Source organism: Lycorma delicatula, chromosome 11, assembly GCF_047948215.1.
Source record: "Lycorma delicatula isolate Av1 chromosome 11, ASM4794821v1, whole genome shotgun sequence".
In the NCBI taxonomy this organism is placed as follows: Eukaryota; Metazoa; Arthropoda; class Insecta; order Hemiptera; family Fulgoridae; genus Lycorma; species Lycorma delicatula.
The window spans coordinates 40,762,894-40,777,144 of NC_134465.1; the positions used below are offsets into that span (position 1 = coordinate 40,762,894).

At 31.9% G+C, this 14,251-nt stretch overlaps 1 protein-coding gene across 1 annotated transcript in view; it reads left to right on the forward strand.

The window, feature by feature from the left end:
* Nucleotides 1–221: 221 nt before the first annotated feature.
* LOC142332517 (uncharacterized) overlaps nucleotides 222–14,251 on the forward strand; it is a 103,723-nt gene continuing 89,693 nt past the window's right edge. The window contains exon 1 of the mRNA XM_075378964.1: nucleotides 222–638. Coding sequence (XP_075235079.1) covers nucleotides 520–638 — 119 coding nt within the window. The 5' untranslated portion in view covers nucleotides 222–519. The remainder of the gene's footprint in view (nucleotides 639–14,251) is intronic.

Genomic DNA, 14,251 nt, shown 5'->3' on the forward strand with positions numbered 1-14,251 from the left:
ATTTTATAATTTTTTTAGTATTTCACTTTAGAACAATTATTTAAGAGATACTGTGGACCGCTTTCGAAACTAGTTGTGAAAAATAACCGCCATTTTGGGTAAAGTTGTCATAACTTGATAATCTACTTTGATTTATCACAACTCCATTCTATCCATTTAACATTTTTTACCGGTTCTTCTAGTGCGGTTGTCCCGTACTAATTACAGGATCGTTTCGAGATAGAAGCTTTAATAAATTTAATTTTTGTACGTTTAATTGTCATAAAGTTATTTAGAGGTTGCCGCGTACTCAATTAACACCCGGTATATGTATTCAGGATTTAATTTTTTACGAGGATAAATTATTAAATTAAAGAAAAAATTAAAAGGCAATATGTCCAGATTTAGACTTCAACTCTGTTACTGTCATTACAACAAAAATGTTTAGTATCCGTACTGTATGAAAATCTGTTGCGGTTTGAAAGAGTAACGGTGACCATATCGATAGAACAGTGATAACTGTGTGTGGGAGGGGTGAAGATGGATAGCGACGAGATAAGATTGCATATTATACTGCCCAGCAATGAGGCGTGGAGAGTTGACCGTTATTATTTTCTCATCGAGAAACACCGTAGAACAAAGGTTTTATTTAAAAACAGGTAAGATAATTGTTCTTTTTTTTCAGTTTTAATCGTGTCGATAGAATTTCAGTTCCTAGAAACATTAGTATTTTTATTTTCTATATTGTAAAATCTTTGGAAATTAAGTAGATTAGTATAAATGTTCATTTTAAATAATATTATAAGTATTAATGGATTTACAGTTTGATCTATACCTTCTACTTGTTTTACGGCAGCTGAAAAGGGGAAATTGGCTTTTCGGCAAAAGTAACTATTTTATAAAAAAAAAAAAGAAATTGAAAAAATTATTAAATCTTTATAAAATTTATTCTAATTTAGTTTGTGATCTATTGCTGTAAAACAAAAGTTAACAAAGATGCACAGTTTATCAAATGATCCATTTTTTACCGTTATTCAAAAATAAAAGAAGTAATTGTAACGCTTTCCTTTTACCGTTATTGTAAAATGAATTTATGAAGTAAATAACAATTTAAGTTACAGTTCATGTTTGGTTACGTTATCTCATTACTATAAGAAAATAAAATTTGGTTGTTTTTGTAGATAACAAATTCTTTTAGTATGGTAAAATTGGTTTCCTTTGCAACAAAATTATACCGTATTATTTCACTTTGAAATATACGGAGTGAACGTAAATTATTCATCGCATTTTAGGGGTAAATATAAAACGAACAAAGGAATATAACGCGCGTTAATTTTTTTCAAAAGTTGCTTCAGGTACTAGAGTTAATAATAACTGTGAATAAACAAGCCGGTAGGATGTAAAACGACAGAAAGGACTGTTAAGCAACGTTTACCGTGCAGGATGCATACTATTGTTTCATGAAAGCGGATCTGTATTGTTTGAAGACGTTTTCATTGAGAGTACGGTTGTAATCCTCCTAAACTAAACTTTGGAGCAGTTTAAGGATACAGGAAGCGTATTCCACTCTCCATTAAAAACACGGTGCGTGGGTTTTTTGTTTTATGTACTCACATTTTTATTTTAGTTACTACTGGCGCAGAGCGGACCACGCGGTGGTCCGCTCAGCGCACGAACGATTCATTCGTTTGAACGATTTACACTTATTGATATGAACGATTTGTCTAAAACTGTGTTTGCGTTTTCAGTATAAAAAAGGAAAACATTGGAGTTAGAGCTGTGTTAAAAAATCACAACTCAAGAAACAGTTAAGAATGTTTAGGTTTTTGAATCTTTTCGTTGTAAAAGTTGTTGAGAGATGTCGTTGAAAGATGTTAGTACGCTAAATTCATGTACGTTATTTAATTACAACGGCAAAAACCATTTAACAAAATCACGTGTAATGAAACATAAACCATATAACATTTTTGTGGTGGGCCGTAGTCCCGCCTTTTTGCTAGTACACAGAAAAGGTGTAGGCAGACTTCTCGTCTCCGAGAAAGTTCTCTGTCGAGTAAGATAAACGTTTTAGAGAAGCCCGGATAAAGTCGTACAAACTTGTACGACTGGGAATACCATGATTGTCGATCGTGAAGATTTTACACAAGCACCTAAAACTTCACGCGTACAAAATGTAATCTGTACAAGCGATCGAAGATGACCATAAACCACGCAGTTATAATTTTACCGTGGACATTCTCGATGCGTTTTTAAAAAAGTTATCTTCTCTGATGAAGCTACCTTCCGTGTTTCCGGTCACGTTAACCGTCATTATTGTCCGATTTGGGGTAGCGAGAATCCTCACGCCGTTCGACAAACACGACGTGATAGCCCAAAAATTAACGTTTGATGTAAGTTGACTGCTTATGAAACGATCAGTCCGTTCTTCGCCGAGAAACAATCATTTGCGCAAATTATCTAGACGTTTTACAGTAGTATGCGGTACAAAAAATTGGACATCGACAACGCAACGTTTACTGACAAGATGGCGCGCATTATCGCAGTGGGGCTTGCATGATAGGGTCTACCTCCACATTGGATCGGCCATGATGGACCGATTCTCTGGCCACCTTGACGTCACGCCATTCGATTTCTTTCTTTGGAGGTTTTCCGAAGACAGTGTGTACGCAAGGAAGGTTGTCTACATAAGTGAACAATAAGGAAGAACTAGAAAACGGGCTCATTAATGGAGTAACTCCAAACTCCAAATATTCTTCCTAACGTGTTGTGGTGTGAAATTGAATATCGTTTAGACATTTTACGGGCCGCAAAAGGTTTTCTTGTAGAACTTGTTTGAAGTTAATGTAATAAAAAAACTGTTTGAAATACTCTGTTCAACTATAAAAAATACATGTAAGTACATTCCTTTCTTTATTTATTATTTTTTTTTTATTAACACCTAAAATGCGCTGAATAATTTATATCACCTCTATATATTACACTTACATATATTCTCATCTGAAGTGTAAAATCATCTCTTGGGAGCTTTCTTAAAAAATCAGATAGAAAAATGGGTTGTCTCATCCACATCATTATTTAGTCAATCTAAACACATCATTATTTACGTTAGTATGAATTAGGTAAACCGATTTAAAAAAAAGTTTATTCTTTACTTGTATTTACGAACGTTAAATCTTTTCTGTTGAGAATAATAATAGTCATTTATTCTTTAAAAAATAATAATTTTCATTTCTGATAAACCAAACAACAGAAATATTTTCGTGTAACCGAACACAATATTTTGTCATTTTACAAGAAAATGAAACTTTTTTTTCATTGTAGTTTTTTAATAAATTACCGAAAAGTTAAAAAAAATATTACCAATAATTTATTTGAAGTACAATTAATGATAGTTAATAAACTTTGAGTTTTCTGTATTTCTGTTTAGTGTATTCAATACTTAAATTTACGCACAAAAAATTTAAATTGTATATTTTCATATATATTTATTCCCTTCACGTAATTATCTTAACATTATTTCATATATTTATGTTTTAAATAACTAAAATGGACTTTAATCACAACTAACATTTATTATACCATTAATCGTGTATTTTGTGATGCTGCTGTAATCCAAATTTTACCATGGTCTCCCTTGATCCATCCAGACAAATGCTGATGTAGTTCCTTTTTTTTATTCATGAAATAGCATATCCAACCATCTCTGTCATGATATATGTCATGATTTATTTACCAATCATAATAAAAAATTATTTATTATATATGCAAGGTTCCCACGTAGAAACTGAGGAACTTAAAGGACACGTTTTACAGGTTCATATAAATATATGTAGGTCTGGAAATGCTTTATTTTCGAATTACGGTTAGCGAAAGATTTCGCCCGGATTTTAGCTGTTCTAATAAAAAAAGTCCTATTGTAATTTTTGGGACAAAAATTAAGGAGTAAAGTTGGCGGTTCTTTAGGCAATTTGAGCTGGGAAGTAAGATAAAACCGGTTCTAGAACTGTAAATCTAGTAATTTATAAGACATCCGATTTAAAAATAAAAAGTAAATAACTTATAAAAATTGATTTTTTATTGGAGGAAAACTGCCGAAATATAGACAAAAAATCGTATTATTCTTTGTGTTCCTAATAAAAATTATTGTTAATGCAGCAAACAAACCAAAAATAAATAAATAAAATAGATGACATGATAAACGGTGACAGAATAACAAATCTGTTACAGTAATTGTTTGAAATTCCCTCTTTCAGAATATACACAGCACTCTGCCCGACGTAAAATACAGTGTTATCATAAAAGAATGGTGCGGTTTTGAACATGGTTTAAATTAAAACAGAATCTTACAATTTATGTTTTTTATTTTTCAAATTTGTCGTCTCTTTTTTTTACATAATTAATAAATTTCAATATATGCACCCTTAGTCGCTCTACAAATGTCCAAACGATACTCAACTTCTCTCCAAACATTAGTTAACATTTCTTCGTTAATGGTTGTCATTGCTTCATTAATCCTGTTTTTTAAGTGGTTTAGGTCGCGAATTTTTTGTGTATAAACAACGCTTTTGATGTACCCCCACAAGAAAAAATCGCAAGGTGTCAGGTCTGGACTCCTTGGAGTCCAAAGTACGGGTCCTTGCCGGCCTATCCATCGATCTCCAAATTTTTCGTTCAAAGCGTCCGTGACCGATACACTGAAGTGCGAGGGAGCACCATCTTGTTGTAAATGAAGTCGATGAATGTTGTCGAGTTCATCCGGCTGAGGAAAGCAATAATTCGTTAACATGTCAAGATACACAACTCCATTAATTGTTTTTCAGCAAAGAAGAAAAGCCCTATTACACGATTTTTCATCACACCACACCACACCAAACATTAACTTTAGGCGAATCGCGTTGTTTCTCGATAATTGTGTGTGGGTTTTCAGAGCCCCATATTCGTGAATTGTGCCTGTTAACGCACCCATTCACATGGAACGTAGCTTCGTCTGTAAAAATTATATCATCAAAAAATGATTCGTTTTCACTTATTCTGTCCAACATTTCAACAGCGAAATTGTAACGTTTTGCACCATCATCGGGTTTCAATTCCTGCAGTATCTAGATTTTATAAGCGTGTAATTTCAGTTTTTTACGTAAAACTTTGTGAACTGTTGATTTTGGAATACCTAATTCGACGCTTCGACGGGAATGGACTTCCCAGGACTTCTAATTGCCGATTGTCTAATTAGTTCAACCGTTTCGTCCGATACACTTGGTCTGCCGGTTGATTTCTGTTTCTTAACCGATCCGGTTTCTTCGAATCGTTTGAACCAACGCGTTATGTTATTTTTGTCCGGTGAATCTCTTCCGAATTCACGTCGAAACGCACGTTGAACTAAAATTACGGATTTTAATTCAGGTAACAATAAAACGCACTTTGCTTTGTCTTTATCCGAGAACATAGTAACTCACTAAACTCACCGTAACAACAATACAAGAACTGACGTTGTGGTTACAACTGCTGATAAACTTTTGGGTTGGAGGCTTTCAGGGATACCAACATAACATCTAGAAATTTCCCTACAATCTTCCTATGAATTACTGAAACCGCACCGTTCTTTTATGATAACCCTGTATTTCCGGTGACTTTCCGTATCACCTCAGGATCGTTTCGTGTAAATTCAATAGCATTTCGTATTTTAACGAGTAACTCTTCTTTAGTACTAACTTTTTGTCGGTATACTATACTTTTCATTTGCCCCGAAATGACGTAATCTGGTCGCCTTAAGTCAGGGAATCGTGGTGGTCAATCGATCGGTTCACCACAACGAAACCGGTTCAAGAAATTAACATTCAAGTGATTTCTAGGTAGTAAAGAAAAATGTGGCGTTGCACCGTCGTGCAGGAAAATCTTTCGCAATCTAGTTTGTTAAGGTAAGGTACATCCTTGAAAAGGCGGCAAATTATTTTTCAAGAAATGAACGTACACAATCTCCCATAAGGTTTTAATTGAAAACAAACGGCCCCAGAATTTTGTCAAATAAATAATCCCACAAAAAAATTCTTGTGAAAACTAATTTCCCCAGTACCATGTAGATTGTCTTCGCTCCATTAATGACTATTTGTAGAATTGAAGACTTCGTTTCTCATAAAAGTGGCTTCATCAGTAAATAAAATTGAATTTACCGTACCAGCGTAGTCTAGAAGTCAGTGACAGAAGTTTAACCGCTGGCGGGTAATCTGTTGGCCGCAAATCTGAACCTAATGTAGGCGGAAAGGATAAAGATTTTTTTTCCGTAGAGGTTGCGCCACACTTTGGATTTTGATAAACCAGTGGGACGTGAAATTCGCCTTGTACTATTGCCAGTGCTAGGCTGAATTACACGATGTTCATCATTACAATCTTGCTTTACTTGGCGTTCAACAGAAAACGAACCCGTTGGAAATGACCCTTCCGTTCGTAAATGCTGATACACAGAAGAATGTTAAAAAAATTGTTATATTATTGTATTTTCTGCTAAGAAGTATGATTTCTATAATTAAGTACCGTTTAACTATGTCAAATTTATTCTTTTATTATATGTTGACACGTTTCGGAACAAATCAATTGTCAAAACTTACTGTAAAAAAAAGTTTTGACAACGGAGTTGTTTCGAATCGCTTAAAAAGAATATTTATTAGGTACAGAATGAATAATACAATTTTCTGTCTATTTTTCATCTGTTTTGCTCCAATAAAAAAATTATTTTTAAAAGTCTTTATTTACTTTTTATTGACGGAATTTACACTGATTTCCTCAGAATTAAATTCTCTTGTTTTTCGAAAACAACAAGTCTGAATTTTGTGTTTTACTCAAAGGTTGCATAACCTTCCTGGCTTTTCCCTTATCAGATTTTTATTTCAAATACGGCCATAGAGTTTGTAAATATTAATGGCTTAAATACAGTATTTAGAGAATAGTTAAGAAAAAGATTAAAAAATTTAAAAAAGAAAATTTGGCTTCGATTTGACACCCTGGATGAAATTATGTTTTTACTTTAAAAATTACGCAGTATTAAAGGTATAAGTATAAGTGATAAAAAAAAAAATAAAAAGTTTTAATAATAAAAATATTTTGACCCCAATTAAGCTCTTGACTAAATCATCAAAATTTTAATGTATTTACAGTATAAATTAAAAAAATAAATTGGGTTGTATTTGGCTACCTTGCTCTGCAGATAACCTCATATAATTTTTTTAATGACAACTTAAAAAAAAAAGATAAAGTATAAGAACAAAAAATCAAACAATGTTAATATTCTTACTCGGTTGCCATAAGACCCCCCTTCTTTTTACTTCTTTGTACGTAGTAAAGGAAGTATTGTGATCGCGAAAAATTTCGGTTTTCAGATTTCAACGGGAGTATCCATTTTGACTAGTTTCGGCATGACGTCTATACATATGTGCGAATGTATGTCGCATAAGTCAAAAACGATTAGCCGTAGGATGTTGAAAATTTTGATTTAGCACTGTTGTAACATCTAATTGTGCACCGCCCACTTTATTGCACTTTTTTTGACCAAAAAAGCCCAAAATACAATTTCATTGGATTTTTTACTTTTTCTTAACTGTAATAATAAGCCCTCATTGAGAGCTTTTCAACGATATAAGTTGTACTTATTTTCATTGGGTTTCAGAGTTATAGCCAAATAAAATTTTAATTAATGAAATATTTGGATCTTACAAACGGAAGGTACACCGGTTCAAATCCGACTTCATCTCCTTTTTTTTAATTTAAATATATTGATTTATTAGTAATTATTAACCTCTGATTGTAAAAAATAATTATAATAAATTATAATAATTATTATATAATTATAATTATAATAATTCAATAATAGCAATTAAAAAAGACACAAAAAATATCAGAAGTTATTAATGAAATAAAATTTTATGTACTTTTCATTAAAAAAAATATGTATAACTAATTTAATAGGAGTACAAGGAAGTCATGTGGTATACACATCAGATTTTTAAAAAAATAATAACCCAATATCATTTGTATTAATGCTAGATAGTTAGTTTTTTAATCATGAAAATTAAATTTAAAAAGTTGATATTTTAGGTACGGATTTCATTCAGCCCCCATGCATTTTTGAGCTTAAACATTTATTTATCGAAGTAATTACTTACTTCAGTAAGTAGGCCCAAATTCATCTTAACAGACTACAAAAAAAGTTTAGTATAAAAAAAATCGACCACACATTTGTAGGACCAAAATGAGAAATGGTATTTACCAATTTTATTTAAAGATATTTTTTCGTTCGTTTAATTCAATGATTCAAAGTAAATCGCGCGCGTATACAGTATTTAATTCACGCAGGTGTGGCGGTACTAGCGACGACCGTCGGCACTGGGTAAACTATTGTTAAAAATCAATTTAAAATTCAAATTTTAATTAGATAAATGCATTAAATTTATCTTGATATAGAATAATCGATTTAATAAAAAAAAGTTATTATATTTATTTAATCATTTACTTTAAAATTTAGACTTTATTTAATTTAGCTTGTCAATGTAATTTCACAACTTACATAAAGTAAATTTGGTTAATAATACGAGATTGTTTCAATAAAAAAAATTATCGAATTTGACCCGGTGACTTCTATAAAAGTGTTATTTATGATATTAATTTTGGGATTACCATCTTTAAAGGATGGAAAGATAGAATGGATCACGGGTTTCATCTCGGCAAGAGCTAGATTTAATTAAAATGTAACAAGTTTTGAGCTTTTGTAAAAAGACCATATCGATTTTAAAAATTATTTCCAAATTGTACAATTAAATTTTTAGTCGAAATTTTCATTCAACTTGTTCCGATTATAATTTTTTTTTTAATTTTGAACAATTACATATATTCTTCGTTCCTATGTAATTTTTGCCATTATATTTAAATTTAAATAAAATTCAAGGAATTTGTGCAACTTTGTTATTGGTTTTTGTTGTGGTTTTTTTTTTTTTTTGGTTATATTACAGAGATGCCTGTTAATCTTGACAAGAATAGGATCTCAAATAAAATGTCATGTACAGATGATTTGTGGTTTAGATCCTTAGAACCTTCCATACTAAGTCGCTTTTTACTCAATATGTGGACATCATCACATCAAAAACACAAATAAATCCTGAGCTGCATTTTCGAGTGCATAGGCACTTTGAGTAAATTAACACCATTAGTTACTAAACCATTTTAAGATCACTTTTATGAGTATTATTTTGACATTTGGAATTATGACTAACAGATTATTAATAATTTGAATATTGTGGCTACATAAAGAAAATTCTTTAGAAGTTACGCCATCATGAGCTGAATGCACATCAAATATCTTATTAAGGCGAACATAATCTCTTGTGCATCGAGATTCTACGAGAAATATACAAAAAGTTATTTTAATTTATGAAGCGAATCTCGGATCGACGATGATATTTCAGGAATGGGTATCAGGATTCCGTAGACGAATAATAGAAGACGTTAATTATTCGAATGTCGCCAATCCGATGTTACCGCAAACTAGAGGTATAGTCAAAATTTAATTCATGAACGAGGAATTTGTTTTCACATATTTTATACTTTCCCTAGGATTATCATGATTTATTTTCTGCCCTTCCTAGCATTGTCATTCTAACATTTGTAGTCGACGCGTTTCTTAGTACCTCCATTCTCAAAACACTTTTAGCACCGAGTCTTCCTGAGTTGGAATCGTCGAATAAATAACGATACCTACTCTTCCTGGAAGGTGGAGAAGCTTACTTAACACTCATCGGATTGAGTGTGTATGTGTCCGATGTAATGTTTAAAAATTTAACATAGTTAAATGGAAAGATCAGAAGGATTACAAAAATCGTATAACCATTAGAGCGGGAGGGACAAAGCAGAAGAAGCCGCGAGAATAGGGATGCGGAGTGGGAGGAGCTTAATATCAGACTATCCTAAATCAGGACGATTCGGTGTAGTTTTGAGAATGGAAATACTCCGAAAGCGTCGACTACGAATCTTAGAATGATAGGGCTAGGAAAGGGAGAAGGTAGTATTCATATCAATGAAAGTAAAGTAAATGTGTTTGATGAGAATCTTTTACTATTAAGAAAAAAATTGGGAATTGGAATGAGTTTATTGAATTGCGTTAGTATTACACGATCACTTTGTTTGTTCTGACATAGAAACATTGTAATCCACCGTACCATTCTACTGGTGAACTTGTCATGGTAAATCAGGTGATTTCGGGGTCAAGAGTTGTTAGGCTCAAATCCTAGCAAATGCGGTTACTTTTACACGGATTTGAATATTAAATAGTGGATACCGGTGTTCTTTGCCGGTGGGGTTTCAGTTAATCACACATCTCAGGAACGGTCGATTTGAGACTGTACAAGAACTATACTTCATTTACATTCATAAATATTATCCTCTCAAGTAATATCTTACGTTGGTTCCAAAAAAGAAAAACATATACGAACATTATTAATTTATATGAATGTTAAGAATCGCGTAAGATAGACCCCTACTGTAGCTACCACTTTGGAATCTATGTTATTTAACTTATACACTCTTAGATATTATTCATTTATTTAAGTCTACCGCTCACCTGTGACGTCACAACATAGCGGACAACTGCAACAGCACTTTTTGGGGTAGAGGGTGCAATTTTACAAAATCATTTAAAGTCATATTTTTCTTAGATGTACCTGAGAAAAATATGACTCGAGAAAAAAATATATCAATCGAAATTACAAGATACCAGGGTGACCTATCCCTAAAGCCTCACCCGCTTGATTTTTTAAGTTGAACATTTAAACACATCAATGCCCCATGTATAGAATTAATCTGACCGAGTTAGCTCAAAATCGGTCCAGTAGTTGTGGAGTTAAGGTGATTTAGAGGTCGATACCGAACACACACACGTACATACGAACATTAAACATCCGGAAAATTTCCTTCCGGTTTTTTGGATTCCTTAGATATGAAAACGTCAAGATCCGGTGTAAACTGCATATGCTCAAATCGGACCGATTACAGTACCTTCCCTTCTAAAGCTATAGCGGTATCTAAACGGGAAAGTAAAAAATCTTCGTAATTATTTTCAAGTAGGTAAAAATAATAGAATAATTTTAAATTCATCCTTTAAGTTTTTTTTTTGTCTTCAATCATTTGAGTGGTTTGATGCAGCTCTCCAAGATTCCCTATCTAATGCTAGTCGTTTCGTTTCGGTATCCTCCCTACATCCTACATCCCTAACAATTTTTTTAACGTACTCCGAACGTTGCCTGTCTGCACAATTTTGCCCTTCTACCTGTCCCTCCAATATTAAAGCCACTATTCCAGGACGCCTTAATATGTGGCCTATAAGTGTGTCTCTTCTTTTAACTATATTTTTCCAAACGCGTGTTTCTTCAGCTATTTCCCACAACACCTCTTCATTTGTCACTTTATCCATCCATCTGATTTTTAAAATTCTTCTATAGCACCACATTTCAAAAGCTTCTAATCTTTTCTTCTCAAATACTCCGGTCGTCCAAGTTTCACTTCTATATAAAGCTATGCTCCAAACATATACTTTCAAAAATCTTTTCCTGAGGTTTAAATCAATTTTTGATGTAAACAAATTATATTTCTGACTGAAGACTCGTTTCACCTGTGCTATTCGGCATTTTATATCGCTCCTGCTTCGTCCATATTTAGTAATTCTACTTCCCAAATTACAAAATTCTTCTACCTCCATAATCTTTTCTCCTCCTATTTTCACATTCAGTGGTCCATCTTCGTTATTTCTACTACATTTCATTACTTTCGTTTTGTTCTTGTTTATATTCATGCGGTAATTCTTGCGTAGGACTTCATCCATGCTGTTCATTGTTCCTTCTAAATCCTTTTTACTCTCATCTAGAATTACTATATCAGCAAATCGTAGCATCTTTATCTTTTCACCTTGTACTGATACTCCGGATCTAAATTGTTCTTTAACATCATTAACTCCTAGTTCTATGTAAAGATTAAAGAGTAACGGTGATAGGGAACGTCGGACTCCCTTTCTTATTACGGCTTCTTTGTTATGTTCTTCGATTATTACTGTTGCTGTTTGGTTCCTGTAAATGTTAACAAATGTTCTTCTATCTCTGTATTTGAACCCTAATTTTTTTAAAATACTAAACATTTTATTCCAGTGTACGTTATCGAATGCCTTTTCTAGATCTAAAAGTGCCAAGTGTGTTGGGTTTTTTTCTTTAATCTTCCTTTTACTATTAATCTGAGCGCTAAAATTGCTTCCGTGTCCCTATAATTTTCCTGAAACCAAATTGGTCTTCTCCTAACACTTCTTCCACTCTCCTCTCAATTCTTCTGTACAAAATTCTAGTTAAATTTTTTTATACATAGCTAGTTAAGTTAATCCTTTAAGTAATCCTTAAAAATCCTTTAAGTAAAGAAGGAAATACTTCCTTCTTACTTAACTAGCTTAGTTAAGTAAGAAGGAACTGTTATTGTTCCTGTTGTGTCAATATTTATTTATTAAACTGTGATGGATTTTGCGAGATATAACTGTTACTAGTAAATATAAACTATAAGGCTTAGCTTACAAACATATAAATGTTTAAATCATTCAAGCGCTTTCGGATTATTATCCATCTTCAGGAATATCCAATTAATTATAAGATGTATAAAAATTCATTTAAAATAGTATAAATAGAATAAATTGATATTAAATATGGTAAATAAGTAAAATGTTATATATACAACAATTGATCGTCATATTAATAAAATTAAAATATTTCATGTTATTAGTATTATTATTATTTTATTTTATTTATTTTTTTTTTTACACTGTTACTTAACTTAGTATCGATGTAGATTTCAACTCGTTAACTACTTATTGTAATTTTTTATTAGCTAGATTATTAATATAAAAAAATAATAATAAATATTATAAAATAAAATTTATTATAATAGAATGCATAAAGAAATCAAAAATGTAACCGGTATTTATTTCATTAAACAATATTAAAATGTAATGTTAATGGGGAAAAAGTTTTATTCGAGTTAATAACAACTATATTTTATTGGCCGAACTTTAAGAAAACTGCAGTTAAAAAAAGAAAGTTACATAATTTACTAAGAGTAAATTAATATTTTAATTGAAATTTCAAACACGAATAATCGTCAAGAAGTTTTAGACGGATTCGTTTTATAATTCATTAATAGTTTAACTGATAATTATCTTTTTAAACGATTACAGAAATACCTTTCGTTTAAAGCTTTTTTACAATTTCTTTTTCTACTATGAAAAAATAATTTTCAATAGCCACATCAGAATGGGGAATTATATTGTAATAATTTATATTTAATGTATTTACTTTAATGTTATTACATATATTTAAATATTAAATAATTAACATGGATTTTAAACACATCTACGTTTTATCTTATCTGTATAATATATTTATAATTTATTTTATACTAGCAGACCCGGCAGTGCTTCGCTATTGGTAGATATGAGTATATATATATATATATATATATATATATATATATATATATATATATATTAAATGAACACAATTGAAAGTTTGATAAAACATTAACAAATGAGCATTACGGAACTTCACAAAATTCAATCTTTCCCTTTTACCCTTTATCCCTTTCCCCTTATCCCCCGTTATATTTACCCCTTCCTCCTTTCGTTTTCCCTTTTCCTTTCCCCTTTCCATTTCCCCTTTTTATTTTTTCCCATTTACTTTCTTCGTTTCCCCCTTTCCCCTTTCCCCATTCCACATTTTATTTTCCCATTTCCTCTTTTCCCATTTACTCTTCCCACTTTTCATTTCCTTTTCCCCGTTTTCCCCTTCTTCCGTTTTTACCTTCTTCCCTTTTACCTTATTCGATTTTCCCTTTCTCCATTTTTCCCCGCGCTTAAATCGGTCCAATAATTTTTTAGTCTATAGCACACATGCACATCGGAAACATTGAAATGGAATCGTAAAATATTTATTATAACATATGTTGCTTTTACGTCCAATAGCTGTTTTTAAAAAAAAGCATGGTTTTACCTGTCACAGGTGTGATATCTTAAACCCACCGGGTTGGTCTAGTGGTGAACGCGTCTTCCCAAATCAGCTGATTTGGAAGTCGAGAGTGTTCCAGCATTCAAGTCCTAGTAAAGCCAGTTGTTTTTATACGGATTTGAATACTAATGGATACCGGTGTTCTTTGGTGGTTGGGTTTCAATTAACCACACATCTCAGGAACGGTCGAACTGAGAATGTAC